At 37.9% G+C, this 27,934-nt stretch overlaps 2 protein-coding genes across 2 annotated transcripts; one reads left to right on the top strand and one right to left on the bottom strand.

Moving 5' to 3' along the window:
* The first annotated feature begins 137 nt into the window (after positions 1 to 137).
* tm7sf2 (transmembrane 7 superfamily member 2) lies at positions 138 to 11,434 on the top strand. The gene is made up of 11 exons (XM_042431431.1): positions 138 to 217; positions 1,362 to 1,444; positions 2,686 to 2,882; positions 4,069 to 4,123; positions 4,604 to 4,798; positions 5,784 to 5,887; positions 8,000 to 8,119; positions 8,296 to 8,464; positions 8,552 to 8,632; positions 8,916 to 9,038; positions 10,323 to 11,434. The coding sequence occupies exons 2-11, from the start codon at positions 1,372 to 1,374 to the stop codon at positions 10,481 to 10,483; spliced, it is 1,278 nt and encodes a 425-aa protein (XP_042287365.1). The 5' UTR covers positions 138 to 217; positions 1,362 to 1,371; the 3' UTR covers positions 10,484 to 11,434.
* A 4,976-nt stretch (positions 11,435 to 16,410) lies between these two features.
* On the bottom strand, positions 16,411 to 27,734 carry cnih2 (cornichon family AMPA receptor auxiliary protein 2). Its single transcript, XM_042431633.1, has 6 exons — positions 27,625 to 27,734; positions 25,305 to 25,373; positions 22,041 to 22,088; positions 19,107 to 19,219; positions 18,884 to 19,027; positions 16,411 to 18,776 (listed from the first exon to the last, which is right to left on the bottom strand). Exons 1-6 carry the CDS (start codon positions 27,703 to 27,705, stop codon positions 18,749 to 18,751), a joined length of 483 nt encoding a protein of 160 aa, XP_042287567.1. The 5' UTR covers positions 27,706 to 27,734; the 3' UTR covers positions 16,411 to 18,748.
* Between the last annotated feature and the right edge of the window lie 200 nt (positions 27,735 to 27,934).

Raw genomic sequence — 27,934 nt, 5'->3', positions numbered from 1 at the left:
GCAGACATTGCCCATTGTAGGTCACAGCTGACTGTCGCCACCTGATGAGCACATCTGATTGGCTAAAGCCTCTTCTCTCCACCCTCTTCTGATGACCGCGGAGGGATTTCATTGGATGAGGTGCTGGAAAACGTGGTTCGGGGGGCGTTTCTAGCTGCAGGCTGCTGGATGGAGGCGCTAGCCCACAGTCTCGTCATTACCTCCATGCTTCACAGAGGTAAGACATTATACTTCACATAATACAAACTGATTTTTACTTTTAACATTCACTGTATTTACTGCACAGATCTGAGTTTGTCTCGCGTTCAGATAGTTTTAACATCACCAGGTGAAGTGACTGTAATATCAAACGGCCTTTGTCACTGCATGGACTGCAGTGTCTAGGTGACATATGACAGTAAACGCAATAATACAACAATAGTAAACAAAATAACTGCCTAATTTCCTAATTAAATATAATTTCAACATTATTCGGTTCGTCCATTTCTAATCAAATGTATTTACCGTAGAGTAGCTGTAGGTTCCTCAAGCACTTGAAAGCATCTTCATTATAACTCTCCTAATATGAAAGTTACCTTCGCACGTAATGTTATGTACAGAAGGCTGTGAGAGAGTAAAAGTCTCTATTGACCAGTGGTGGAAGAAGTGCTCAGATCATTTACTTGAGTAAAAGCAGAAAAGTCATAATTTAGAATACTGTTACAAGTAAACATCTGTTCAAAAGTGTACTGAAGTACAAGTTAGGGCTGGGCGATATGGACAAAATCAAATGTCATGATATTTTTCACCAAATATCTTGATATCGATATTGCAACAATATTGTAGGGATAACTATTGGTGCTTTCACAAAATATTTACACTAAGTGGGTAAAGGCAACTGGAACAGGCCGGTAAGTTCAGAAAATTACATAACTTAATTGTTATGCAGCCTTTAAAACCAGGCAAAGATAACACTTATGCCATATCACTATATTACAGTATCCAAAATCTAAGACAATATCTTGTCTCATATCACGATATCGATATAATATCGATATATTGTATGACATTAGTGGATTATTATTATTATTGATAAAAGGTTCAGCAGGTCCACACTGGGTGTTAATATAGATTCAGAGATTGATTGCCTTAAACTTCACTGCGGATTATTCTGAACATTATTGTAGCATCTTCAGAGAAACAGCTGTGTGTACTTTTTGCTCTAGGTCTCAAGAATCAACATCACCAGAAGGCTTCCTCTCTGTTACTATATTACTCCTGTCATGAACTACTAATTGGCATTGCAATCGGATTATTGCTCTTTATTTGTTCCTCAATCGTCTTATATTAACTGAAATGTATCTGTGTTAATGTTTTCACAGGAGACCAATAATGAAGCCAAACAGCCAAGCTCTCAAACACAGATCCTCACATGACACAGAGAGGGAATTCGGAGGAACCCTGGGTGAGTCACAGCAGAGCGTCAGGTGCCAACACCACGATTAGTTGCTTCTGTCAGCATCATCACGCTTCCTCTGTCTTTTCATTGAAGACATTTTGCCGTTTTACAAAACCACAAATCACATTATACACATACACTAATTAATGCAGCTGAGAACAAAATTTGCTAAATCTTCTCTGTCATTCTATTCATGCACTATTGTGATGTAACACTTGTTCCTAGTTTTTATTTACAATTTTTAAAAGCAGAATTAATTGATTTTTATTATCCTGTGTTGCTACAGATAAAAGCTGCTTTTCTGTTTAAACCACATCCAAGATGAACTTCAAGGGAAACATGTGGAATAGTTGCATATTTTAATAAAAGCTAATTTTATGAAAGAAACAAATGTAGTGAAATTTTCAGCCAACATACAAAATTTTAAACATTAACATTAAAACATTAATACTAATTTACTGTTTTAATTTATAGACACTTTTAGATATTTGTTGTTTTATGAAATTGCTCAAATCTGGTACTTGTCTTTCGCAGGCTCTATGGTAGATCATAAAACAGCTGCTACAATAAACATAATAGGATAATAAAAAAAACTCACTGCAGTGAAGATCAGTAGCTTCACAGCATGAACTCCAGCAGCAGATGATTGTTCATTACAGCTCTATTTGAGAATCGTCACAAGCTCACAAGTTGGATTTGTCATTGTAGACATGACGTGAAATGAAATGAAAGCACAAACTCGTCACAGCCTCTGCATAAGTGTCTGTGTGTGTGTGTGTGTGTGTGTGTGTGTGTGTGTGTGTGTGTGTGTGTGTGTGTGTGTGTGATAGAGAGAGAGAGAGCACTCAGTATCAAATCCAGTTGGCTTTCCAGCTGTTATTAAAGTAAAATCATGCCTTGAACGTGACAGTTAAGCTCTCCACAAATTGCAGATCTGACAACACTGAAATGAACCACGAGTTTTGTTGCACCCCTGCTGACAGCTGATCTAATTGTTTTGCTGTCATGCAGTTATTTGAGTTGCTTGAATTATTCACAGTTAACATACATTTGCAGTGTCAACCTGTTACATCAGATACTGGTAGTCTCACTGGTCAAATGTGCTCCATCCTGAAGTTTTCCCTGCGATGCTGCTTCACTTCTTTTTATATCTTCAGTGCTTCGGGCTACTGCTCTGCCCGGTCAGCCAGGTTGTCTAAACACACACTCAGTCTATTGTCTCACTTTTGTCTGTATTTGTTTCTCAGGTGCAATATGCATTCCCATCTTTCTCCCGTTAACGGTACTTTTTCTGATCTCCGTGAGTCGATCTCCTGAGGCTAGTGTGCTCCAGTGGCCCCCTCCCCTCCCCTCCACTGACCGGCTGTGGGACCCTCTGGCCCCTGTGCTCCTGCTGGGCTGGATGGGTCTGCACGCCTGCCTCTATCTGCTGCCATTAGGAAAGGTATGACACGTTCAGTAGCCTGGTTCAAGGTTAATTAAAAACAACTGTGGTGGCACCAATCAAATAAACTTTGATGATACTACAAACCATAGCATCATCTGTGGTGATTATAAGATATTGACACATTCTCTTGAGTCAGCTGCTTTAAAGACTCATCATTGTGTTTATCTATGACATGCTAAAATTGAGTCTAGCAAAAGCAAGAAAAACAGTCAGAAATTCAGCAATCTAATCATTAATGTCAGTTAGATGGCATCTATTTAAAGTTTGCTAACATTAGCCACCATAAGCTACCGCTCATACCTGGACTCTCAAGTCAATCTGTAAACGTTTCGCTCATAGAGACTGAGGACTATCCCCCAGCTTCCGTTGTTAAAACTGGGTGGAAACAATCAGGGAATTAAAAAAGAAAAAAACAGCATTGCATAATCAATCTAAAGTCTTTAGGGTAGTGCTTCATATTGCGTCGGTGATATGCAGTTCATAAGGGAGGAGAATGGGGGGAGAGTATCATTTCTGGTAAGGCGTGTCCTTGACAAAATGTAAGGGGTGTAGGTTTGTTATTGGCCGTTCTCGCCGTCGTTCAAGCAACTACCGTGCATTTAGAAATACCCAGACAATCAGTAGGCGGAGATCTCCAACTGTCTAGCATTGCGAGACTAGTTCATACCAGACCAAGTAAGACTGTAGTGGCTAAAATCCTGAGTCTAAGGAACTGAGCAAAGGTGCGTCTAATTGCTTATGAATTCAACTTTTCATTTGTAAGACAAGGAATGTTTTATTTCTCTCAAAAGTTACATAGTATTGCTTTAAAGTTTTTGTTTTTACACATAATGGATAATGAAATGCCCAATGGTTCATTAAATTGAGCATCAGTTTGATCATTTTATATGTGATTTTGCTTATATATTTGCTATATCATGATACATATTTATATGGGGGAATAAGATCTTATTTATATAGTGATATTAATTTCAGCCATATCACCCAGCTATAGCATGAAGGTATACTGTATGCATGTAAACACAAAGCTGTGCATGAATTGCACGATTTTGATTTAATGATTTCAATCCAAATGTCCATCTTCTAGCTGAGTTACAGGCTTTTGACTCTGTTGCAATTGTTAATATATACACAGGACATGATGCGTGTATTCTGTTCAGATTCATAATGTATTTACCTGCAGGTGTCTGAAGGATTAGTGCTGAGGGATGGAAAGCGCCTCAAGTATCCCATTAATGGTATTGTTGGATTTGCTTTTATGACATTGATCAGTAATAAAAACACTAGAGTTAAAAAACTTTTTAAGATTTTTAAGACGATTTATTTTCATTATTTAATCTGCATGTGTTTATACTGGGAGCAATGGAGGATATTTGTGCTCTGGAACAGTATTTTCTATAATACTGTTGAACTATAAACTCACAGCTGCAGTATGCTTTAGTTTTAAGTTTTTTGTGTTTTAAGTGCAAACGTTCACATTTGTAAGTTGTCACTGTAGAAAAAATCACCTGCTGTGACAAGTCATGTTTCTCTGTGTATGTTTTAGTTTAACCTCTACACTCTCAGCCTGGTCTGACCTTAAGCTAAAGTTTACTTATGTTACACAATCAAAAGCACTTCCTTCTCTTCCAACTTTTACCTTTTTGTAATACTAGCCAGTCTGCTTATCTCTCTCCCCCTGGCTACAACATTGAGTTTTGTTTGTTTCTCTCCCTCAGGTTTTCATGGCCTGTGCATCAGCAGTGTGTTGCTGATGTTGTTACTGGGGCTCGGGGCTCCTCTGGGGTATCTGTTTGAGCTGCTGGTGCCTCTGGCAGTGTGTGCAATAGGAGTCTCATTCCTATTCTCCGTCTACCTCTACATCCGCTCCTTTTGGGCTCCATCTCATGCTCTCGCTTTGGGGGGCAACACAGGTGAGAGTGGAGTTTCATCAATAAGGAAAGAAACCATCCAACAGCCACTAGTGATGTACTGTGTGTTTGAAGGTTGGTTTTGTTGTTTGGTGGAGGATTGTGGTATTCCTGTGAGTAACTGGCAAAACTGAGGTGAGAAGCTACATTTTCTAATGATCTAACAGCCAAGCTGTACAGAAGCCTGTAGGCATCAGGCATAGAGCGAACACACTCTTTCAAGTAAGCTGACCTCGCTACACCAGCTCTGCTGTGCTCTGCTGCTTCTGGAGGCAGAGACCTGAGAGCATCCAGCATTATGATTCAGCTTCTGCTGGCTGATGATCACGAACAGGAAAAATGAGCAAGCTGACAGCAACATGTTGTTTCCAGTGCCATGTTATAAAATCAAACAAAAAAACCTTTTCCTGGCAATTCAGTTACCATAAAATCAATTCTGTTAACAACAAGAAGAGACAAGAAGGGGAATGTGAGCACCCAGAAAACACTTAACCCCGGTAGCACCCAGTAACTCAAATCGATATAGACCTTTTTCACAGCAGACATTTTCACTTGTCATAGCAGGAAAAAGACAGTTGGAGGTAATACTGTTAGCAATGGCTCTGTTCCATTTAAGTATCCCAGTAAGCCAGGCCACTGAGAGAACATTCATCAGTTAATTACAGCTGTGCTTTTCCTCTTATGACATGACAAAATGTCTGCTGTGAAAAGGGTCTATTCTACCAATGTGATTTTATCAGACTGGATTTAATTAAACTACTCCCCGTAAACAGCATTAGGCTACAAATAGGTTTCAGCTAATTGCTAATTACCTAATTGCTAGTTAATTATAACTAATTGTTGATAAAGTAAATGTCATGACAAAGTTAGACCACCTGTAAAGATCTGATATTAATAAACCTTTTATTTACTATATGTTCCTGCAGACACTGAAATGACAGAATTATACATGTCAAATCTTCCTGTGGGTTTGTTTTTGTTTGTTCAGGAAATCCTCTGTATGACTTCTTCATCGGACGGGAGCTGAACCCTCGGATCGGAAACTTTGACCTTAAATATTTCTGTGAGCTCAGACCGGGTCTGATTGGCTGGGTGAGTTGACTTGCAGGTTCTGATGATTGTTTCTGTTAAATGGTTTACACACTGTACCCTATTTTGAAATCAAAAACTGACAAGTTGTCATTTATCAACTGCCAAGAGCAGTTTTATATTCAATTTTAAGTACAAACGAGTTTCATTAAATGTCCTCCAACTCAGTAACAAATATTCTTTTGAGAAAATGTATTGAGTCCTAGCTGACATTTTCTCATACAAAGAAGAAATAATGCAGCGAAATAATAGAATTTAATTTAAATGCATATCCTCAAAAGACCAAAGATGTGACTTAATTAAATCAAGATGTAATTTCCATTTTCCATATTTGCAATTATATCTGAAGCCACTATGTTTAAAGTGTTTATTTAAACACAAAGCTGATACATCTCAATAGCATTTGGAGTGCATCTTTTAAGATAAGTACATACATACTGAATGCATTGATAAACAGTGATTTCTGGATGAGAACCAGACAAGGCCAGCAGGTGGTGATGTTGTTTAACTCAGTTTGACACAGTCAGAATCAGAAACTTCTCTCCCTGATGACCTGACACAGTGAGGGATTTGCTGGAGAACAGGGCTGCACATCATCATCTGTGTCTGAGTCATCAAACCAAATCAATAATATAACATTTCCAGTGAGATTACAAATGAGAATCCCTAAAATTACAACAAGGTTCTCTGTATGTGCACTTCACAAATAAACAACATAAACCAGTGAAAAGGTTGATGAGTCATATCGGAAAACATTGATGTAATGAGTCCTTTATTACAAGTATATGTATTCTTTTCTCTGCATTTACAGTATAAACAGTAAAACCTTTGCACATCTGAATGTTTTAAAGCAAAGGTGCGTAGGAGAGGACAGAAAAAGCTCCCACTAACTGGCTACAGACAGTGTGTGGGAGATTTTTTCCTGTTGAATGTTGAAAGTATTTATTTGACAACATCTTACAATTGATAATAATGTCCTAAATATCTAACATTTGAATGACTAAGTCTTCTGGATTATTTAATGCATTGCTTGAAAATTGTGATTAAAAACTCCAAATGGAGTTTGTTGGATATAAATCAAGTTCATTGTATTCAAGAGTCCACTTAGAGTAACGAGCCTGATTATTAACATGAAATAATTAGCTTTCATGCATTTACAGTTATCATCTATTCAGATGTAAATGCATGTGTTTTATAAGACTAAATCAACAGCATCATGTCACCCTGCAGACTATATAAAAAAATCAAAATTGAAAAAAAAAGTTGTCTCTAAAATGTAATAAAAAACAATATTTCAGCAGAGAAAACATGGTTTGTTTTTGATTAATACATTGAACAAACCAACTTAATTTGTGATGCTGTAAACTGCCCAACAAGTAACACTGAGATGTCATTTCATGATACATACAGTGTCACATTATTCTCTGTCGGCCTCAGGCCACAGAGGTGCTTTTCAGTATTTATTTTACAGTGATTGAAACCATCCACTAATGTATCACCTGGCAGGTACAATAACACACAACAGATTTATTGCTACTGTGTTTCTTACTATCAGTGAGCAAACAATGAAACATCGACCTCTTATTGATGCTGGCATTTTCTCTCATCATCTGTGAATGTTACTGAATGAGTCAGTGACAAGAATCATAGAACAGATGTGCCACTGCAAGTTATGGATACATTAGAAAGTGATCTGTATAAAATAACTTTGGCCTGGGAAAGGTAATACAGTTTTGTTTTCATAGAAAATGTTAAATTTAATGTAAAATGAAAGGTGATTGTTTGTGGAACTTATGTAACCACTGCGGAGTCTGTTTTTGTCTCTGCTGATTTCACTTGTTACTGTTAATCAATCTTGGGTTTTGATCTTGCACACATCACTTTGCAAGAAAAAAAGCTGACAAAATCCCAGCACAGTGCAGCTGTGACAGTTCAATTTTTCGGGTGTTTGCTGTTTCACCTGACAGTGATGTTTGGTGAGGATTGTGGGTTTAAACAGTTCACACCTGCAGTTCTGCACAAATTAACCATAGGATGAGTTTGCGCAGTGCAGTGGAAAAACACTGCCTTACCAGTGATGTTAATCAGTATTTTCTTCATCTGTTTCTCTCTCAGGTGGTCATAAACCTCGGTATGCTGATGAAAGAGGTGGAGCTTCGAGGTTCCCCTTCCCTCGCCATGATACTGGTCAACAGTTTCCAGCTGCTGTACGTGGCAGACGCTCTGTGGAATGAGGTGAGGGCTCAACAGAGTCAGATATAAAAATAAGAATATAATTAATTAGAAGTATTTTTTACATTTGTTTTGAAAGTGCTCAACAAATAAAGTTTATTATTGTACAGACACATGTTATTAGTGTATTTTTATTATTTCATTTTAACTTCTTCTCATTAATCGTTCTGCGATAACAGGAGGCTGTTTTGACGACTATGGACATTGTGCATGATGGTTTTGGCTTCATGCTGGTCTTTGGAGACCTGGCCTGGGTTCCCTTCACATATGGCCTGCAGGCAGCTTTTCTGGTCGTGCACCCACAGGCCCTAAGTTTACTCGGAGCCGCAGCTATAATAGCACTGAACGGTAATCACGTGTCAGCTCTTTTTCATTAGACTGTTTTATGTTTTGTTTGATGCATAAAGATGTTAATTTTCTTCTCTTTGCCATCAGGTATTGGATATTACATTTTCAGAAAATCCAACTCACAGAAGAACCAGTTCAGACGAGACCCGACACATCAAAGTGTTGCAAGTCAGTAATTTTTTCCTCAATCTTTTCAATTTTTCTTCTAAATCAAGACAAATACACTCACTTCTTACACATCATATTTCTAATAACGTATCGCAGCAACACTGACAGTAACTGTTAAGACCAGGAAAATGAATTTTCTCTCTGTCTCAGATTGGATTGTAGAATAATATCATGTCGCGCAGACTCCTGTCCCTGTAGAGGGAGACAGGGAGTTGAATGATAATTAGCTGATCTCTGTAGTGATATGCAAATTTTACTCTACGTTCTTCGTGACCCCTTGCAGGACTGGAGACCATCGCCACAGCAACAGGGAAGCGTTTGCTTGTGTCCGGCTGGTGGGGTCTTGTTCGTCATCCTAATTACCTCGGTGACCTCCTCATGGCCCTGGCATGGTCCCTGCCATGTGGTGAGACAGCTTAAAACACACACGTCTTGCATGCAGGCCACACTAATGTAACACAGTTAGTCTTCATTAGTGAATGTGGATGAAGTCAGAGAATCTATTATAATAGATATGTTGGTGTTTTTAATTATATGCCCATTTTTACCTGAAACATACAGTATTATCATTAATTCTGACGTGTGCCTGCAGTCCAACTTGACGTCAGCACAAAGCAAGAAGTGAACATTCTCATTTATGTGGATTCCACTGTCACTACTCCCCATCTGTATAGTGGGTGGACAAAATAACAGAAACAATTTATTATACAGTACTGTAGACCCGCAGTAAATACCAATGAAGCATGTTCAGACCGTCAGATGTGTTGATTAATCCAAATAGTAAATTTAAAGGTTTTAAATTGGCAGTATTTTGTAAATAAGTGGATAAAGGCTCCTCAATGTGCACTAGCTGTCACTCGCTAGCTTTCTTAGCTGCTGTTTGGTGCTGGGCCAAACAGCACCAAGAGGCTTTCAATAATTGGCAGTTTTTGACACTCTGTTATAGTTGGTACCAAAAAAAGTTTGAGACCAAGCACCAGACATTGTGATTTTTATCAGATTTCCTTCCTGTCCTGATAATTATATGTTTGCGACTGATGCAAAGGCAGCGACAATCTGGTCTCTTTGTTACTCTGTAAGCTGCCTTATGTTCCCTTGAAAACTCACTGTCTAAAATGGAGACTGTCAGACCTTTGTTGCTGCTGACACATACTGCTCATTAGTATTCAGACTTTATGTGACTCACTTATGTAGCTGCTTTTGTAATTGAGAAGTACAGTAGTTGCTGCCTGGCATAACTTGTTCCAGACAGATAAAAGCTATGAGGAACAGTGGTCACATGTAGACCCTGACCCATGAAACAACTGACTGAAAGAGAAAGAGTTTTTTTTCTCAAAAACACGACAAAGTGCAGTCTCGAAAAATAACCATCGAGATGACTCAACACTGAGCATGATGAGCTTCATCAACTGGTATTCACTTCAGGGCTTTTGTATAATAATTTGCTGAATCCGCCCCCTATACAGATAGAGAACAAAATGGAGGATGTACACTTGATTACAGCTTGTTTGAAATGTAATTTACATCAGCAACATTGATGTCTGTCTGAAGTAAAAATGGAAAAGGTGTTAGTTTGTCTCTGTTTTGATCTAGTTTAAAATTCATGTAATCTATGAATATTGTTTTGTATCTAATAATGTATCCTTGTTCCCTTATCCTTACAGTTTGTTTATGCTTCTCTTTCCTGTAGGATTCTCTCATCTTCTGCCTTATTTCTATGTCATATATTTCACCGTCTTGCTGATTCACCGAGAGGCCCGTGATGAGAGACAGTGTAGGGCCAAATACGGACTAGCGTGGGACACCTACTGTCGACGTGTCCCCTATAGGATCTTTCCTTATATATACTGAAAAGGAGAAAAAATAGATGGAACCCTCGTGTCTCCTCGAGTTTACACAAACGTAGCAATAACTTGAAATCCATGAATCCATTTTGAGTTACATGGACGGTGCTGCTGCTGGGAATCTGCAGGGAGCTCACAGTTTTAACCAGCTTGATTCGTAAGGCTGCTGTTCGGTTACAAAATGATGTTTGATGAATCACTACTCAGATTTAGGCAAATTTATTGCATTTTGAATTTGAAACCTCACAGGAATCTATATCAGTCTGCATTACATGTCTCTTCTAAAACATCCCAACATAAAAGGCTAAAGTACGGCAGCATTTTGCTGATGGTTAGGCACAGAGTGGATCTTTTTCTTATTTTACAAACATGTTGTACAAATTTTGTTATAACAACTTACTAACATATCATGTTATAATGAGAAAAGTTTGTTTTAATGTTCATTCTTGTGAAATAACGAGAAAGTTTTGTGATATAACAAGATAAAGGGGTTTGAAAAGAATCTTGTTAAAACACAATAATTTAGTATCTAGTTGTAATAACGAGAAAAGTATGTCATTATAGCATCAAACTATCTTATTTTAAGGTGAAAACGATCTCGTAGTAACATGAAAATGGACGTGTTACAATGAGAAAAGTTCCTTATTATAACAAGAAACTGAGCCAAATTTTCTTTGTCATGGTGGCAGCAGTACACTGCTAAAACTGTAAACCAGAAAAAATGTTTCTTCTCGTAAAAATCAGAGAAGTTCTTGGAAAAAAAATAAGATTAATGAAATATTTTGTCTGAAAAACACATAATTTTATAAAGTTCTCAACAAACACAATGCAATCCCATGTAAACATCAGTGCCTTTAATCAAAAGACTGGGTCACATAATTTTTATCATGTTTTTTTACAATGTCTTCTTTATTGTTAAGTGTATATTACCTGTGGAATACAGTTGAAATAAAATACAAAACAGCAAACAACACTCGATCATGTATCTTAATCACTTTTATTAGACAGTGATTTGAACCACTCTGAACATTGTGAGGAATAGAAAAACAATATTGTTAATATGGTTGATCTCTGATATCATTACCTTGCATTATATATGTACAGAAAATGCATTTTTTTTGTATGAACATTTGAGACAGCTGAAAGACCAACTATAAGATAGCACGAGCCTTCACAAGCCTGTGAAGATGGCAGCTAATATCTGTGTCAGTTTTTAATAACCTTTTCCAACCTGTTATCATCATCCTGTTTAAATGGATTTTCTTGCTAGTGTACAGGCCTTAATAGCAGACGTTCACCAAGCCTCTGGGCTTTTTGCACGTCTATCAGGCTTCAGCTTTGAATACACTCTGCTCCAAATTACTCTGAAGGAACAAAAAGTACATGGGACTCTATTTGTACCAGTAAATGCAGGCAGAGGCAAATGGCCTCAATCAGCATTAAAGCAGCAGATCCTTCTTGACGCTTTGCATCAGAGCAGGCTGATTCACTGACCACTTTGGGGGAAGTTTTTTTGAATAGCTGCTGTAGTCTGCAGTTAATCTTCCCTGATGGTCTGTTATTATGACCAGCGACTTCATATTTAGACCCCTATTCTATTAACAGGCATTGCAATTTTGTCTAAAAATGGTCAAATTTTCCATTTTCCATTATAAATCCCCCTGCATATACGCTGCAAATAATATTTCTCTCAGATAGAAATGACAGAGCTCTCTGCTGATGCACTCCTTCATTTTTCACCTTTTCAGCCCATTTACAGTACAGTTGGCCTCTGGCTTCGCCTACGCAGCACTCAAGCTATTTTGTGTTGTTTTTCATACGCTAAGTGCTAATTAGAAACATGCTTGGATGTGAAGCCATGAGTTTCTGCATGGTGACTGGATTTATACATAATACATAAGCTTCTTAAGTTTTATAAGTATACTGTAGATATATATGTGTGTACATGTGTATGTGCAGATATGTATCAAAGACATGACACCGCATGCTGATAGTAATGACAGATGACTCCAATATTTCAAAACACACAGTGCTGAACTGCTGCTTCTCATCTATCTACAGGGGAGATCATGACAAGTTTAGACAAAAATAACCAAAAACTCAAAATTTCTGACTATACAGCTCAGACTCACACTGATCTTTATTGTCTATAAAGTGACAAAATCTTTTCAGAATCAGCTGAATGTGTCTCAGTTTGACAATCAGGTTGTGATGCTACAGAAATCAGAAAAAAAAAGTTTCTGTTGCTATGCATATTCATAGAAAGTTATACAGATGGTTCAGTGGCCTCACCAGCATTATGATGTGTATATTACAGCAGCCTATCATCAGGAGTAAAATTAGACACCATCATGATCATTACTCTGAGCAAAAGGAGCAGAGCAGAAACCCCAGATATAAAAGCCTCGGGGTCTCATTCATAAAAAATATACTTTGATTTGATCTTAAAAAATTCATTTTGAAATCCATTGTGGGTTGACCTCTCTGGCTGAAAAGACCATTACAGCTGCATGATACTCCTTCTATATATGAAACTTAAATGTACCTCAGGAATTTGACCGTATATCAACCACAGCAGTCATGGAAAACAGCAGCAAGACAAATAACAACACTGATTTGGTTTTCATTTGAGCAAAACCAACTGTATAGGAAACTGAGACTTGCACATGACTGATAAATGAAATGTCATTATTTTTATTAAAAAGGCCGTTATTTGAAAATGAACTTAGTATTTAATTAGAGATGAAAGCGATGGATATTTTTAGAAATGAGACAGCAGCTGACAGTCAGAGTTAGTCACGCTCAAGTCTCTGTCTGGACAGATGAGCCGCAGTCCAAATAAAAGCATAAGTGTGAACAAGTTTGACACATTCCTAGACACAAACAGCTACTGTTAAGAAAAAAACTCCCTTTCCTGCTCCTTTTTCATTCTCCTTTTTCATTCTTTTTCAAGGCACAATACAACATCATAATCTGGGAATGACAAAATGGTCTGTCTATAAAGCGAACAAAATTGATTTAAGAGTTGATTTGTGAATAACGTGGTTCATTTTTATTTATTTATTTATTTATTTTTGTGACGTGGGAAGTCTATTTATAGAATAATCAAACCAAATTCACCCAGTGTTTGGCAGGAATGTGAATATGCAGAACAAACAGGTCAAACAACAACTATTTTCTTTTTCCCTTTTCTCCTTTTTCCTTTTTTGAATTTAAATCAATTTTGACTTTTTGTTGTGCTTTTTCTTCTCTGTCACTCTAATCTCTATTCTGCCATTAAAACTCAACTTGAAACTTTGATTAAATGTTAATTTATCAAGTTCATGGCTTTAATATATGCTCTTATGGTTTCTCTATGCATGTCTGTACAGCCAGAATAATTATGCAACATCCTAGAGTGCTTTGCATAATAATGAATTAGCAAAATGTGTGTCCTTGTGTATGTGTGTGTGTGTGCGTGTGCATGAATGTGTGTGCATGCACCTATGCGTGTGCGTGCGCTCGCCAATTGTGTATGCCAATCTTGACGTTTCAAGCCCATCAGTTGTAGCCAGTTTCCATGGTAACATCTCTCTGAGAGCACAGACGTAGGAGAGAGGGGAAAGAAGTTGAGACAATTATCACGGTGGAGGGTGCTGAAAAAGGAAGAGCCCGGGATGATGAGTGTGAAACAGCGTGAACCGTGGGATGAGACAGAATGAGAAACAGATGTATGTGTTGCGACTGAGCGAGCATTTGTGTGTGTGGTGTGTGTGTGTGTCCATATCCTGGGATAAGCAGGTGTCATGCATAGAGGCACCGGGGTTGTGATTGTCATGACTGCATACATGAAACTGTTATATTTGTGCTGGCTTTAATATTAATAAAAAAATAATGTATTGTGCAAAAAAAAAAAAAAAAAAAGCAGCACTGCCAGGCATGTAAACTGTGGATTCAACTTGAAATGGATTTTTCTGTGTTTTGAGTGAGAGCCTCAGAGTGAGTCAACAGGAATCTCTAATACAATTTTGTTTCCATGGTGACAGCGGGGAATAATATGTCCTTTTCAAACAGAGGGAAAACGCCAGCTTGAGGCCTCGTTGTTGCTCTGATATCTGTCTGAAACATTATTTAAACAAGGGATAACCTGGCAAACCTTACAGACCCTACAAACCAGTCCCTGAGCCAGTTTAGAGACACACTCAGCATCCTCTACTGTCTTTCTTCTTTTTTTTCCTGTTGAAATCAGGGAGAAAAAATGTTCCTGGCATACACTTGGTACAGAATTTTAAATGTAATACAGCCGCAGTGATATTTCCATCAGTGATCTCTTGCTGTGGAGATGAGCTCTTTCAACTTAGTTTTGTTATGCAATCTAATAGGCATCTAGCGCACTATAATTTGATATATTAGTATTCTGAAGGTACAGACGTTAATGAAAAGCTATCATCCTTGCCGTGCTGCCTCTCTAGGAGAAGCTCTTTTAACATCAGCGAGGCATTTTCATAGAATTCAGTTATTTTCGTGCCTTTTAAGAGGTTGTGTGAATGTCTCTGAAACCACTTCTAAATGCAGCTGTTTTTTTTTTTTTTAACAGCTTTCAATGTTGCGGTTTGTCTCCTATTCGTCTAATGCACCACTTAGTATCCTCGCTTATAAATTCCTCTCATCATCCTCAAAGTCATAATTTCCTCCTCTAGTGCATCTCTGTTGCTGGATGAGCATCAGGTCTGCAAAACTACACACAGATGGACGAAATACTGACCTTCAAAAGACAGGAAATAAGAAACTGGGAGATAATCATTTTGGCATTACTGTTTTATTAGAATACATGTGAACTGCTGTTTATGAACTGTACATCATAGTGTAACCTAATAAATATAAAGTAATCCACCAAATTTACTATAGCGTACATTGATGATAAATGTATAAAAGACAGATACAAATAGATATACTTAAATACAATTTTCTAAAATGCTTTGTTCAGAGCAACTACATAATGACATTCAACCGAGCTGTAAGTCTCCTCCTTTTCTCGTGTTCCTGTGCTTTAGCAGTGATTGTCCAGACTCATCACACTCATATTGTTGCTAGAGTTTTGAGGTCTCAGTGTCCTGTGATTACTTTCATGGGGACTACTTTCATTTGGCACAGCATGTATTGTCTCCTGTTCTGTATGTCTTGGTATCAACGCCCACGTAAAGAACACTGACAGACTATTAAAGTTGCTTTAGTCGAGTAAATGTTGTAAAATGTTTGAAATTCAAATCACACAAGCAGTTGGAGTTGCTCCCGCTGACATAAGACAGATTGTGATTGACACAAGAGGTGTGTGTGTGTATGTGTGTGTGTGTGTGTTCATGAGTGCGTACTGAAGCTCTATCACGAGCTTTTCATAATTGATTGTATTTAAGCAGCGATCAAGAGGGTTTTGTCACATGCGGATGTGGTTCGGCATATTGATACAGAATGATTATTGTAGCAGCTACAATTTAACAATAAAATGCTTTTTAAACTTGAAGATGTTCTGCAATTATGCTATTACGTGACATTTTAATTTATAAGAAAAAAGAAGATTCCTTAAACGTGTAGCATGTCAATACAGATGAAAGAACAAGAATTCTATCTTTTGAAAACATCTTTTTTAAATTGATGTATGCATCACTTTTTTAAACAGTTTTGGACTGCCAATGAAACAGTTTTTTTAAAGGATAAGTCTGGCCATATTCCATATTTTTCTTATTGTCAACAAATCCCATGAAAAGACCAAAACCAATGTGAATGTGTCCTACTAACAAGTATTGTCTATGTAGCAAAAGCCTGATAGAGCTCCATTGTTGTTCAAAATCTATTGAAAACATGTCAGTGAGCCACATCGTTGCACATGACATGTTCCTTCACTATGATGAACATGAGCAGTGTAGTTTATTTTGAGTCAATCCCACATACCACATGCTGCTGCTGTAAATACTCACTAGCGTATTGTGTATTGTAAATGTGTATTAATCCACTGCTGAAAGTAGTCCTCAAGACTACTTTACTCTTGTTTACTATATTTTTACAGACATCTGCTTAAAACTACATCCCAACTGTTTTATGAACCTACTGAGCCTTTTGTAAAAATGAAACTATGAACTGTTTTTAAAGATTCATGCTTTCAGTAATAGCAAACACGCTTGTGGCCGAGTACCACATACAGGGTAGGGAAGTTGGAAAGTATTGAGAAACAGATCAACATATTATTGGATTTAGTCTTTTCAAGGGATCCGCTGACAATAAGAAAATTATAGAATTAGACCAGTCTTATTCTTTAATCCTGGTATTGGTATTTAATTCAAATCAATATCCATAGTATGGGCTTCCATGTTAAATGTAAGTTTCATATTATGCTAACTTACACAAAACGCATTGCAAAATGATTTAAACAGTACAATAATAAAGACTAAATCTGTGCTCCATATGAAAGTGTCCAGAAGTGATTTTTCCCATTTAAGAATGAGAATGTCAGTATCAGTTCAATATCAGTACTGTTGAATCTTCATGTAAACTCATATTAAGCTGTGAATTTTCATTGTAATTCATTTGACATAATTATAAACTACTTCAGTAGGCTGCAGTATTCAGGACTTACTTAGTAAATATACCAGACATATCATCACCACCATTTTCTACAAGTGGAGCCAGTGACAAACATCACAGTTTCTTTTCAGGCCCCAGAGTTTCTGCTTTCCTCCTGATGTTAAAATCACACATTTGAACCATCACTTATCTACAAATAGATCAAACTCATGAACACATAAAGGCAGCACCAGATGAGCAAAAGGCTGTGCTGTTTACAAGTCTTGGTCATCATAGCAACATTAATGTCTCGTGTCTGTCCCATCTGATACTGTGTGATTGAAGACGTATTGAGATGACTTCACTGTCTTTACACTTCTGAAATAACTGAAACATTGTCATAGAGTCACTATTGTCTCATCTGCCACTCGTGTCCCACTCACTGTTATTACATACACTGAATAACACTGCATCGATATGTCTCATGAATCGTATTACATTGCTAGTTTGCTTGTTTTTAATTGCTTTTTGTACATAAGATTTCTATATTCTACCTCGGATCAGAGAAATGTTGCTGTGCTAAAATGACTATAGTATAGATGCAGATGAGTAAGAGTAAACTTCACTGGAAATAGGAATAAGGCGCTCCCTGCACACTAAAAATTACAACAGAACAAAGTTTTTTTTTTCTATTTTTTTCAAGAAAAAAACATTGTGCCAAAATCAAAAGTGAGACTAAAGACACAGCCTTACAGCACCTTAGCATGTAGATGAAGATACTGCAGATACTTTCTAACCTCATCACTTTTTTTCACTCCTAATTGACTTTTTGATTTGGCACAATGTTTTTCAGATGTAAACTTTTGGCATTTTATGTCTGAGCATGAAGCTCTTTGGAAAGCATGAACCTAGCATGTAGCATAAAATGCATCCTTACAGCTATGGACATACTAATTTTGAATGCTCACACATGACAAGCATTGACCCTTGAAGTCAAACTTATGATTAATTCCTTGTTGTTTTTCTTACAGTGTGACTTTGACTTTTGGCAGAGACTGGCGTTGAGGAAATGACGTGTTGGTCTATGCTTCATCTCCATCCCAGTTAAAAGTGTCTGTGCACACACCAGTCTGTTATTTCCCTGCCATACAGTGCTTTTAAGTTCTCCTGTAAAATTTAACCTGCTTCTTACAGTTTTATGTACCTGTAACACAATCAAAAAAGTGGTTTGATATTAGAGGTCTATCATCTTAAATACAATGCCAAAACAATCCTGCTTTTAGTACATTTCCAAAGTCATAGAATACAGACGTACTGTTTTGTTTTCCAGCCACTAAGTGTTCGGAGAATCACAGTGAGATGAGCGACTGGATCAGTAAGAGCAGCATGGGATAACTCCAGCCCTTCAGAAATATTGATAAATCATATAATGGGTCAAAGGCAACACAAACACCAGCTGCGTCCTCTTTCTGTTTCATTTCAATCCTTCAAAACTTTGTCCAGCTGTCCGACAGCCGTATCTGGGATAAAGCGATATAATTGAGTGGAGGCAACACCTTTACATTCACATTATCACTCAGATTGGTCTTCTTGTTTTGTCCCAAAGTTAGACAGTTGAAAACCCAAGCCAGTGATGGGAAGGATACATGGAGAGAGGAAGAGTTGATGTCTCCATTTATTCCTCTGTGTCTTTTTATATATTTCCTTTTTTCCCCCTCTCCAGATCTCCTGTCTGTTAGAAGCTCACCAAGGCATAGACCATACTTCAGCAGGAAATAGACCGTGGCAACAGATGAAAAAACAGAGAAAGAACAGTAAATGTGCTTCTTTTTTTCATACAACACTGAAAGTACTGTGACTTTATACTCACCTGTAGAGATAATAGAAGAAAGAGAGCAGATAAAAGCCCAGCTTACACCAGGACTCCTTCTGACAATAGTTGAGAATGTCAGCGTTCATTACACTGACAGGATCGTACATGACCTCTGACCCGTCGGCTGGCCGGTGGAAAAACCTGAAAAAGCAGAGAAGTTTGGCTCACACACCCAACAGAGGCTTGTCAGACATCTGTTATGGGACCCTGCACACTGTACCTCCACAGATGGTAGAAGAGCAGCGGGATATTTAGGCCAAGTGTGACCCACTCTCCAGCACACATGAACATCAGGCAGAAGAGCCCATGGATAGAGTACTCCGGTACCACCAACTAACCAGAACAGACACAAGGAATCAGGTTATACAGTAGGTCTGCACATTATTAAGACACAGCAACTGCAACTATTAAGTAATCACACTACAATAAGTCCTCGGAAAACACTGAAACACTCAGGGGTCGCATTTTGTGACATATCTACAACCTACAAAACCAAAATCACACGGCAAGACAAATACTTTCACACAGAGGGTGTTAATGTTGCTCATGGCTCACTGCTGTTACAAGTGCAAATATAGTTTCATATCAACTGGTTCTGAGATGGTCGTAGAAGTTGATGTAGTTGACGTAGCTTGTTAAGGTTGCTGATTGATCAAAGCTTGCTTCAAGACTTCTGAATCGCTCCCCACACCTCAGATTTTTTGTGATTCAGTAACACTTAACTGTAAGTTCCCCTGTGTAGCATTTATAAGTGGCTAATAGACAATTAATATATGGTTTATAACATACTATAATGTATTTGTTTGCAGATGTAAGTACTGTAATTATAACTATAACTCCTCCTGTGGGCACCCATAACTGGATGCTGGTGAATAAACAGATCATGAATGACAATATAGTAAAAATCTGCTTTAATAATATAAAATATGTCTTTATAGGAGATGTATAACTGCTAAAAATACTGAACATTATTAAACACAAATGTCCTTATATCTGCTCATAATTACATTATAATGTGTTATAAACCCTTTATTATTATGTTTGTATATTTATAGTAAAGTATTACTGGTGATTGTGCCAGGTGTTGTTGTAGTGCAATAAACCTACAATAACTGTTTTTTTGGATACTTGGGGGAAGTGGTAACAAGCTGTGAACACAACACTGACATCATCTTTAAAATTGATATGTTGAACTTGTTAGCAAAAGGTTATATATTTACACATCCAGCAGATAGAGAACAACGATATCATTCATTCAGAGTCATGTTTGTATCCCCCTGATGAACGGAAGTCCAATATTCACTCTCTTTTAGCTCTGTTTTGGTCTCCACCAACTCCTGCGGGAAATATCTGGCTCTTTAGCAGCTAAATGCTCCACTATGTTGTTTACCGGCTAGTTGCTAACTTTGTCTTTCATCTGTTTGGTGTTGGGCAGGTAGTGTACAGTGGGTTTCAGAACTTTTTTGCCAAAATCAGCAGCCGACTGCAGCTGAAAACTATGCCATGAGAGCACTGAGAGTGAATCAAAACACTAGTTGCAGGCCGACACAATAAGTGGAAAGTTGCTATAAAGCTCCATATAACTGAGGAGAACTAAGAGTCCAGCAATAATTCTCTGATAATTCTCTTTTCGCATACAATTTAATTATGTGAGTCGTTATTAATGTAATAGTTATGATCAGAGTCACTTTAAAGAGGTCATATTATGCCCCTTTCCCGGTTTAATATTTTCATTTTCGTGGTCTATTTACAAAAACTTGTATGTTCTTATGGTCAAAAAGCACCTAGTTACAGCTGTACAAGCCAATGATGAAGGCCCTGTCGTTCAGTCTGCTCAATGCCCCTCTCTTCTGATTGGCTGACTGTTTTCTGAGTGACGACAGGTAATTGTGAAACACAGAGAACGGAGGAGAGGAAAGTGTGACCATAAATGACAACAAAACATAGTAGAGACTCTCACACTGAGAGTGCACATAAATTAGAAAATTAGCATAAATAAACATATTTTGTCTTTTCCAAGAGGGACGGGGGGTCCTGTGGAGGGGCAGACCACCCCTCCAAGGCAGTGGTAGGGGAAACGCTGAGCATATATTTGTGACATCACAGCCGTACGGAAAACCAAACAACGTTTAAAGACACAGTTTCTGAATATGGGCTGTGTGCATTTCTTCGTGGACTGAGTGTTTTGATACTTTCACAGAATTTTTATAGTACCTACACCTGCTTTATAATCAAAAAAGAAATGTAAATCTCCTTTTTTACAATATGTCCTCTTTAAAGAAATAGCAACCAGCATATTTCTTTGTTTAACATGACAATCTGCCAACCAACCAACTGCTCCAAGCAACTGTGTTACCACAGCTTCTGTGTTGACTGACAATATTGTTGATTGGACAGATATGTCACCACTGATTGGTCAGAGCAAAATAACCCTCTTGGCTGCACTGGCATGAACATGATCTCTGAATGAATGCCAAAATGAAAATAAAATTATAATTTAGTCTGATTGTCAGGCTATATTGATCACCTTTCTATTAAAGAAATTGATTTGAAAACAGATTTTTTTTCATGCTCCACATTTGTGAGCATAGTCGCACATCTCTACATGTTGTTTCCTTCTGCAGCAGCTAAATGTGACATGATCTTCGCACTACAGCAAAGATATTGAACAAATGCTTATCATCTGATTTCTTCTTCAATGCTATGGTGATAGAGAGGGTATGTATCAGTGGCACTTAAGTTCCTTGCAGTACACCACTGTGGAAAATAATTAATCAATAAATCAAATTACAAATCAATAACAAACATCAGCAAATCAGTAGCTATAAACAGGTAAAACCACTGTGAGCGTTTTTGCACATAATCAAAATGTCCTCCACAGCATGTCAGATTTCAGGGACACTGAGCTTTCTTGCTGAAAGCCTTTGAATGTGAAATAGAAACACGTATAAAACCTACTTGACAGTGTCAGTGTGCTCCATCGCTGTGTGCCTGCAGAGCAGTGATGGAGGTTTGTGGTGATGGGCTACATGTGAAATGAATCAGTGTGCGTCATGGTCCTCACAATGGTTAGACAGACAAATAGTCATGGTTGTTTGAAGCCCCTCTGCTTTAGTCATCCACCAGCAGCAGGTGAAAAACAACTATTACTCACTCTGCGAAGCAGGTTGCAGATTCTTTCGATATTGAGAATCCTTTCCCTCTGTGAAGTGGACACAAAGAAAGTCTGATTGTCATTTATTCATATTTCCTAATCCTTTTTACTCGCTATGCCTATAAGTAAAAAATAAATCTGAGGGCAGAGGAAATACATGCTTTTAGATTTTAGGCAGTGATATTTGGAGATTTTAAAAATGCACAAAACTAATACTTTCAGATACAGATATTGCTGCTTAAATACATGTTATGGATACTGTAAATGATGCATTTTTAAAACATATTTGATTCTGTCTATCTAACATGTTACACACCTCCACCTCAACCAGTATTATACAGTATTAGCCCAGAAAAATAGACTTAACAAGTAATAGCAATGAATGAGAAGCAGATTTTCTTTTTTTTTTTTTTATCACACAGTGTGTTGTTTAAAATACCAACAGGACACATTTAACCATAACCTGAGTGAGATTGTGCATTAGTATAAAGCAGCAGACACATTTGAAGTAAAAAAAAACCCTTATGTTTGGTATGGCTTTGTCTTCTATACCTAACTGTTTGAGTCTCCTGTGAGCCATTAGAGAAGGCTCAGTAATCAGTTTTAGAAATGAAAGCCATCCATCTATTCTTGCATCCACTATCCAACAGCTAGTGGCCTCTTATGTTGCTGCTTTATTTGGGTGTCCATTGATTAACTAGCAAGGCAAATTCTGCTGTTTTGCTGCAGTTCATTCACAAAGATCAATTTGTTTCTGTCACCAGGCTAAGAGCAACAGAGCAAGTAAACAGTACCAATAGTCAGGTAATTAATAGACAGGTTGTTCATTTGTTCATATGCATGTGTTTCCTCTGTATATAAAGAACCCTTACACTCATTTTATGACATACTGAGGGACAAGAGCTTCCAGTATTGAGGCCCCTGGTAGCCTGAACATGGACTTTGCTCTGAATATACAGCGCCCAGCCTCCAAACCAGATGCTGGCTCTCTCCAATCTCACTGTTTTTTTGCAGCTGTTGGTTTGGTCTATGTCATTTTCTCCTTTTTGCTTGCTTTGTGCACCGCATCCTGCTTTAAAATGTAAACGGCACAGTGCTTGAACTGCCTGCCGAGCTACATTACACGGTTTGTAATTGCACATATAAATTGTTTTCCTGCAGTAAATCTGCTTGGATTTTATAGCCTTCAGCCACCCCGAGGTGCCCTAATTTGTGTCAGGTCATCCAATTCACTCTGAATTTTTAACTATTCCAACAAGGGAAACGTGATTGAGAAGACATAAAGGCAGCAGAGACATTTCACAATATATAAAACAGATAAAAAAGAAAAAAATGCCGGGAACAGTTGTCTAGTATGTAGTTCAATTAAAAAAAACAAGAGACCTAATCAAGCAATCATTGTAAAAATGAAGTAGCAGGAAAGAATAAAGTAGTTGATTTCACTGACAGACAGCCTTATGATTACTTATAGCCACTGAAATTAAAGCAGGCTTGAAGTGAAATGAACGTCGAGAGCATGATTTTTATCATTTGTTATTTCAGAGGGAGAGGGCTACAGCTGCCACTTGAGATATTTCTCTTTATGTGGTGATTCACCTTTTAAAAAGCTTTCAAGACAAAATACTCCTACATTTCAGTCACTTTTTGTCAACCAGTCAATCACAGTGTTTCATGCAGCGGCTGTGTGTCTCCCTTGGAGACTTACCTGTGATTAATCTCTTAAACCTGATTTGGAAACACATGTTTATTCTCTTCCATTTTATCCTTCTGTAATTGCTCTCTCATTGACAAATATTTACTGCTTTAGTCTTTTTTTGCAGACAGTGGCGGCTGAATGAATACACATTGCTCTCTGCTAACAGCAGAAATAATTGTTGTTTATTTTCTGGGGCTGTTGCCATGTTAAGTCTTTTTCTGTTTGTGCAGTTTGTTGATTTTGTCTGAGACTGGCAGCATCACATCCAGGCAGAACATGTTATTTCTGAGCACATCTGATGTGTTTGACATCAGTTCAGAATTTAAGTTGATGGCAGCATCTGAACATAGTGTAGCTTGTCATTTATAGATTAAAAAAACAGCTGCACAGTGTAATGCAGTCCAATAGTCTTGATACAAATACTGCTGCTATGAAGCTTGTAATGTTCAAAATCTGTCAGAGAAATGTTAAACCAACTCTCCATCTTTGTCTGAGAGGAAAGAGATAACACTTGAATGTTGAGCATTCACAGAAGTGTTTATCCCAGAGCTACTGTATTCAAATTAATTATATTTTACAGGTGTTGCAGTTATTGTGTCCGCCCCCCTGTAACTGGCGCGCCTCCACACTCCCACACTGTTTTCACAGTTTCCTCTCCCACTCCTCATCACTCTCACTTTGCAGTTTAGATGCAGGTCCACATGATCTCTAGAACATCAGCTAACTTGTGAGAAAAAGACACTCACAGCTGCTGTTAACTTGCTAAATGAATAATAGCACACTCTTTAACTCATGACAATGTGTGTATTTTTATATTTATATATATTTATTTTATATTTTCAAAAGACTCATAGAAAATATACATATGTACACAACAGTGCAGGAGAAAGGAAAAAGGAAAAAAATGTGCACTTAATTACTCAATTACTGTTTTCTCTTTTTCTGTTGATGTAAGTGAACAAGTTTATTCTTCTTCTTTCATTGAGGTGACAGTGCAGTATCTCATTGTATAAACAGCAGCTCCATTTGCATCAATCTCTTTAATTGAATGAGCCAACAACGTCTTTGTAGAAGGCTGATTACTTCATTCTGCATACAAATGAGTGTTCAAAGCAAATGCTGCCTGGGCGTTACAGCTGCAATCACCTGGACGCTTAGATTAGTAGGAATTGTTTTCAAAGAAATACAAATATTTGATGTTGGGAATTTAATGGATTGACTAAATATGGTTGAATAAAATATTTAAAAGGTTACATTGCAAAATCATTTACATAAAATGATGCTTGCCTTTTTGATTATTACATGCATTAAATGACACTGTGATTCATTTTAATTTTAAGAAGATGAGAACTTTATAAACAATTTTGGCATTGTGTTATACTGACAATAAATTATAAATTTAGGGTCACATGTAACATATTTTGGAGTGAAACCCTTAATTTGTCCTCAGTCTTGTTTTTGTGGGTAGATCATTGAATGTTCTTTTTGAAGCTGAAAAGAAGGGATTTCTCTGTGTTCATGTGAGGGTTTGATCATTCTTGAAAGAAATGAAACAGCAGCGTTCTTACCGCTCTGGTGGGATTGCTCTGATCAATGGGGTTTTTGAAGTCTGTGCGAAGCTCATCAAATGCAATGATCTGAAAAATAACAGACATGTGAGTTTGTTTTTATTTAGGTAGCTTGAGAATACCAATGAATGCACATACTGTATATGTAATGTATATATATTGTGTATGTATGTATGTATGTGTGTGTATATATATAAATATATACATCTTGTCAAGTCTCAGCCTGTTGTACAATACTCATGCTGTAATTTATTTCATGCATCTAATTCTGCTCATTACCTCAATGGGGTGGCAACTCAAAACAGTTTACTGGACACTTGTTACATCCTGTACAGCTGCAGCCACATTGTTCACTTTGCCTGAATGCACATGGTGATTACTATAAATGGTGAAAGTGTACATGTATAATTACTTACAGCATCCCTATATACTGTATGTGAGTTCCTGTTGTGTTCATGCCATGTGACATCATGTGGTTTCTCACTATTTAAGAAGCTAAAATGTATCCTAAAGAAATTCTGATTTGAGTTCATCATCATCAAATCTCATCCCCTCTAAAATTATTAAGCCTGATCATAAAGTTTACATTAGAAACTGAAACAGAGACACAAAAAGCTGTCAATGAACACATTTTTGGACAATCAGAACTTTTTCAGGCAGCATAAATAGGTGCACATCCAAATTTATGTCTGGGAAAACATGCACGTTTAATAAATCGATGCTTGGTTGAGTTTGTGTTTGAGAGGATATACTGGGGGTGCAATCCATTATTCTGTTCTTGTAAAATCTCATAATTCAGTTTCTTTGGACTTTTTTTTAGAAAAATATCAAAAAAATAGATTCAATTAAGAAAACGTCATTGTTCAGATAAAGCATACTGATAGCACTCTAACTGTTCCCTGTGAGGCAAGTGTGAGTGATATTTTTCTCTCAACAGCTCACTGATTGATAGCTCTATAGATACTAATAATTTGTGGTGTAAAGGCCACCTGCTGTGCTTATCATCAGCTTTTAAACAGCAAAGCCTCACTTTGGAGGCTCGTTGAAAATCAATAAAAAGCAGACGTTATTTGCAGATAAGTGAGCATCAGTATGTGATGATAACATGAAAACAGAATGTGTTGGAAATAGAAGCAGCCCTGGTGGTAATTTCCCCACACGAGTCTACACGGCTCTCCTCGTCTTCTTTCACACTTCATCTCTGTTGTAAACAGATGCAGTTTCCATGGCGACATGGTGAGCCCCTCAGTGGGCTCCATGGTTACTAAAGCAGTGAACAAACGATCTGATTGGTGGAGAGCCACATAGAATTGGGGTGCTCTGCCCGTGGGTAGGCAGACTGGGGGAAGGGGTGAGCAAAATCATAGTTTAATAAGCGTTTCAATCACACGGTGACGGAGCGCTGAGCCAGACACCTGCTTCTCCCCGTCTCTTTCACACACAGACACGCTAACTGACTCATATGCAGTCTCACCCACTTAGTCAATTGGTACGTTAGTCATTTCAAGTCTTATATTCATAATGATGTGTTGTGTATTCCACATTATTCCTGCCTCCATGTATCGAATGTTAAAGGTGAGAGATAAAAGCTTTGGTGTTTGTTGAGTCTCCACTTGTGTAACCAGCAAACCGAGTGCACCGGTCTCCAGCGATATCTGTGCAAATTCCACCCAAAATGCCGCAGGCAGACAGATTCACAACAGTCTGGCGGTGAGATTTATGATCATTGTGTTTTGCCGCCTCCCTGTACTCATTACAGTACATGCAGTTTGCTGAGGCCTGAACACTTTGGTTGAGGAACTGTTTATTGTCAGTACTCTTTCATGTGGAGGGATGGAGCCAGCTGCTTTTTTGTTGAATGTGTGGTCAGAAGAGCTTCAGTTAATTATACCAGTGATAAACCACCTGGTCACTTAAAGTCACTGTGTGGAAATAAATGAAAAAACACATAAATTTAGACTCAACACCCTGTGTGTTCAGGTTTATGCATCTCCTCCAACACTCATTACATCTTCACAGCTAGGTGTTTGAAATGAAAGTAATAAATAAAAAGTGTCATTTGGTGGCTTTTAAGAGGAAATTTGAAGTGTCAGACAGTCACATATATGTTCTTTAGCTAAGATATACAGTGAGATTCAACTGACACATTTACATGTGTGAACGCCTCTAGAGGACCTGAACCAGGTGTGTGTGCTGTGTTCCTGTCAGTGTTGTGTAGGTGGACGTGTTTGTCTGCCCGTGTGGGACGTTTGCAGGCCCTACGTGTGCCCATTTTAGTTTCAGTGTGTGCCATGGCTCCAGTGTGCACAGTGCGACTCACCTGCCATATGACGAAGAAGATGAGAGCGGCGCACAGCACCAAGGTGAGCATGTAGCAGAAGGCCGCAAAGGTGAACGCCATGGCTGTGCCAGCCAGCCTGACGACGATATGGGTCGAGAGAGAGAAAGGGAACTTTCCCCTGCTCTCTACCTCTCTCTGGCTATTGCTCCTTCTCCCTCCTTCTTGGAGGTTATCGTCTTTTTTCTCTCAGGTCCCCCACCCCCCCCTCCCCTCGATGACAGCTGAGTCTGTATCGTCCAGGTAGGCAAAGCACTCAGTAGTAACAATCAATAATAATCAGCTTGAGCTG

This window comes from Thunnus maccoyii, chromosome 13 (assembly GCF_910596095.1).
Source record: "Thunnus maccoyii chromosome 13, fThuMac1.1, whole genome shotgun sequence".
NCBI lineage: Eukaryota > Metazoa > Chordata > Actinopteri > Scombriformes > Scombridae > Thunnus > Thunnus maccoyii.
This window is presented reverse-complemented; position numbering and strand designations above follow the sequence as displayed.

What these genes read in the sequence shown, in the direction of transcription:
- tm7sf2 (XM_042431431.1), top strand. Translation starts at nt 1,372, where the DNA reads ATGAAGCCAAACAGCCAAGCTCTCAAACACAGATCCTCACATGACACA. An exon ending in CGCTTTGGGGGGCAACACAG is followed by an intron (nt 4,799 to 5,783) that starts GTGAGAGTGGAG and finishes TTGTTTGTTCAG; the next exon opens with GAAATCCTCTGTATGACTTC. An exon ending in CAGACGCTCTGTGGAATGAG is followed by an intron (nt 8,120 to 8,295) that starts GTGAGGGCTCAA and finishes CTGCGATAACAG; the next exon opens with GAGGCTGTTTTGACGACTAT.
- cnih2 (XM_042431633.1), bottom strand. Translation starts at nt 27,705, where the DNA reads ATGGCGTTCACCTTTGCGGCCTTCTGCTACATGCTCACCTTGGTGCTG. An exon ending in AGAGCAATCCCACCAGAGCG is followed by an intron (nt 22,089 to 25,304) that starts GTAAGAACGCTG and finishes TCCACTTCACAG; the next exon opens with AGGGAAAGGATTCTCAATAT. An exon ending in TTCTTCTATTATCTCTACAG is followed by an intron (nt 18,777 to 18,883) that starts GTGAGTATAAAG and finishes TTCCTGCTGAAG; the next exon opens with TATGGTCTATGCCTTGGTGA.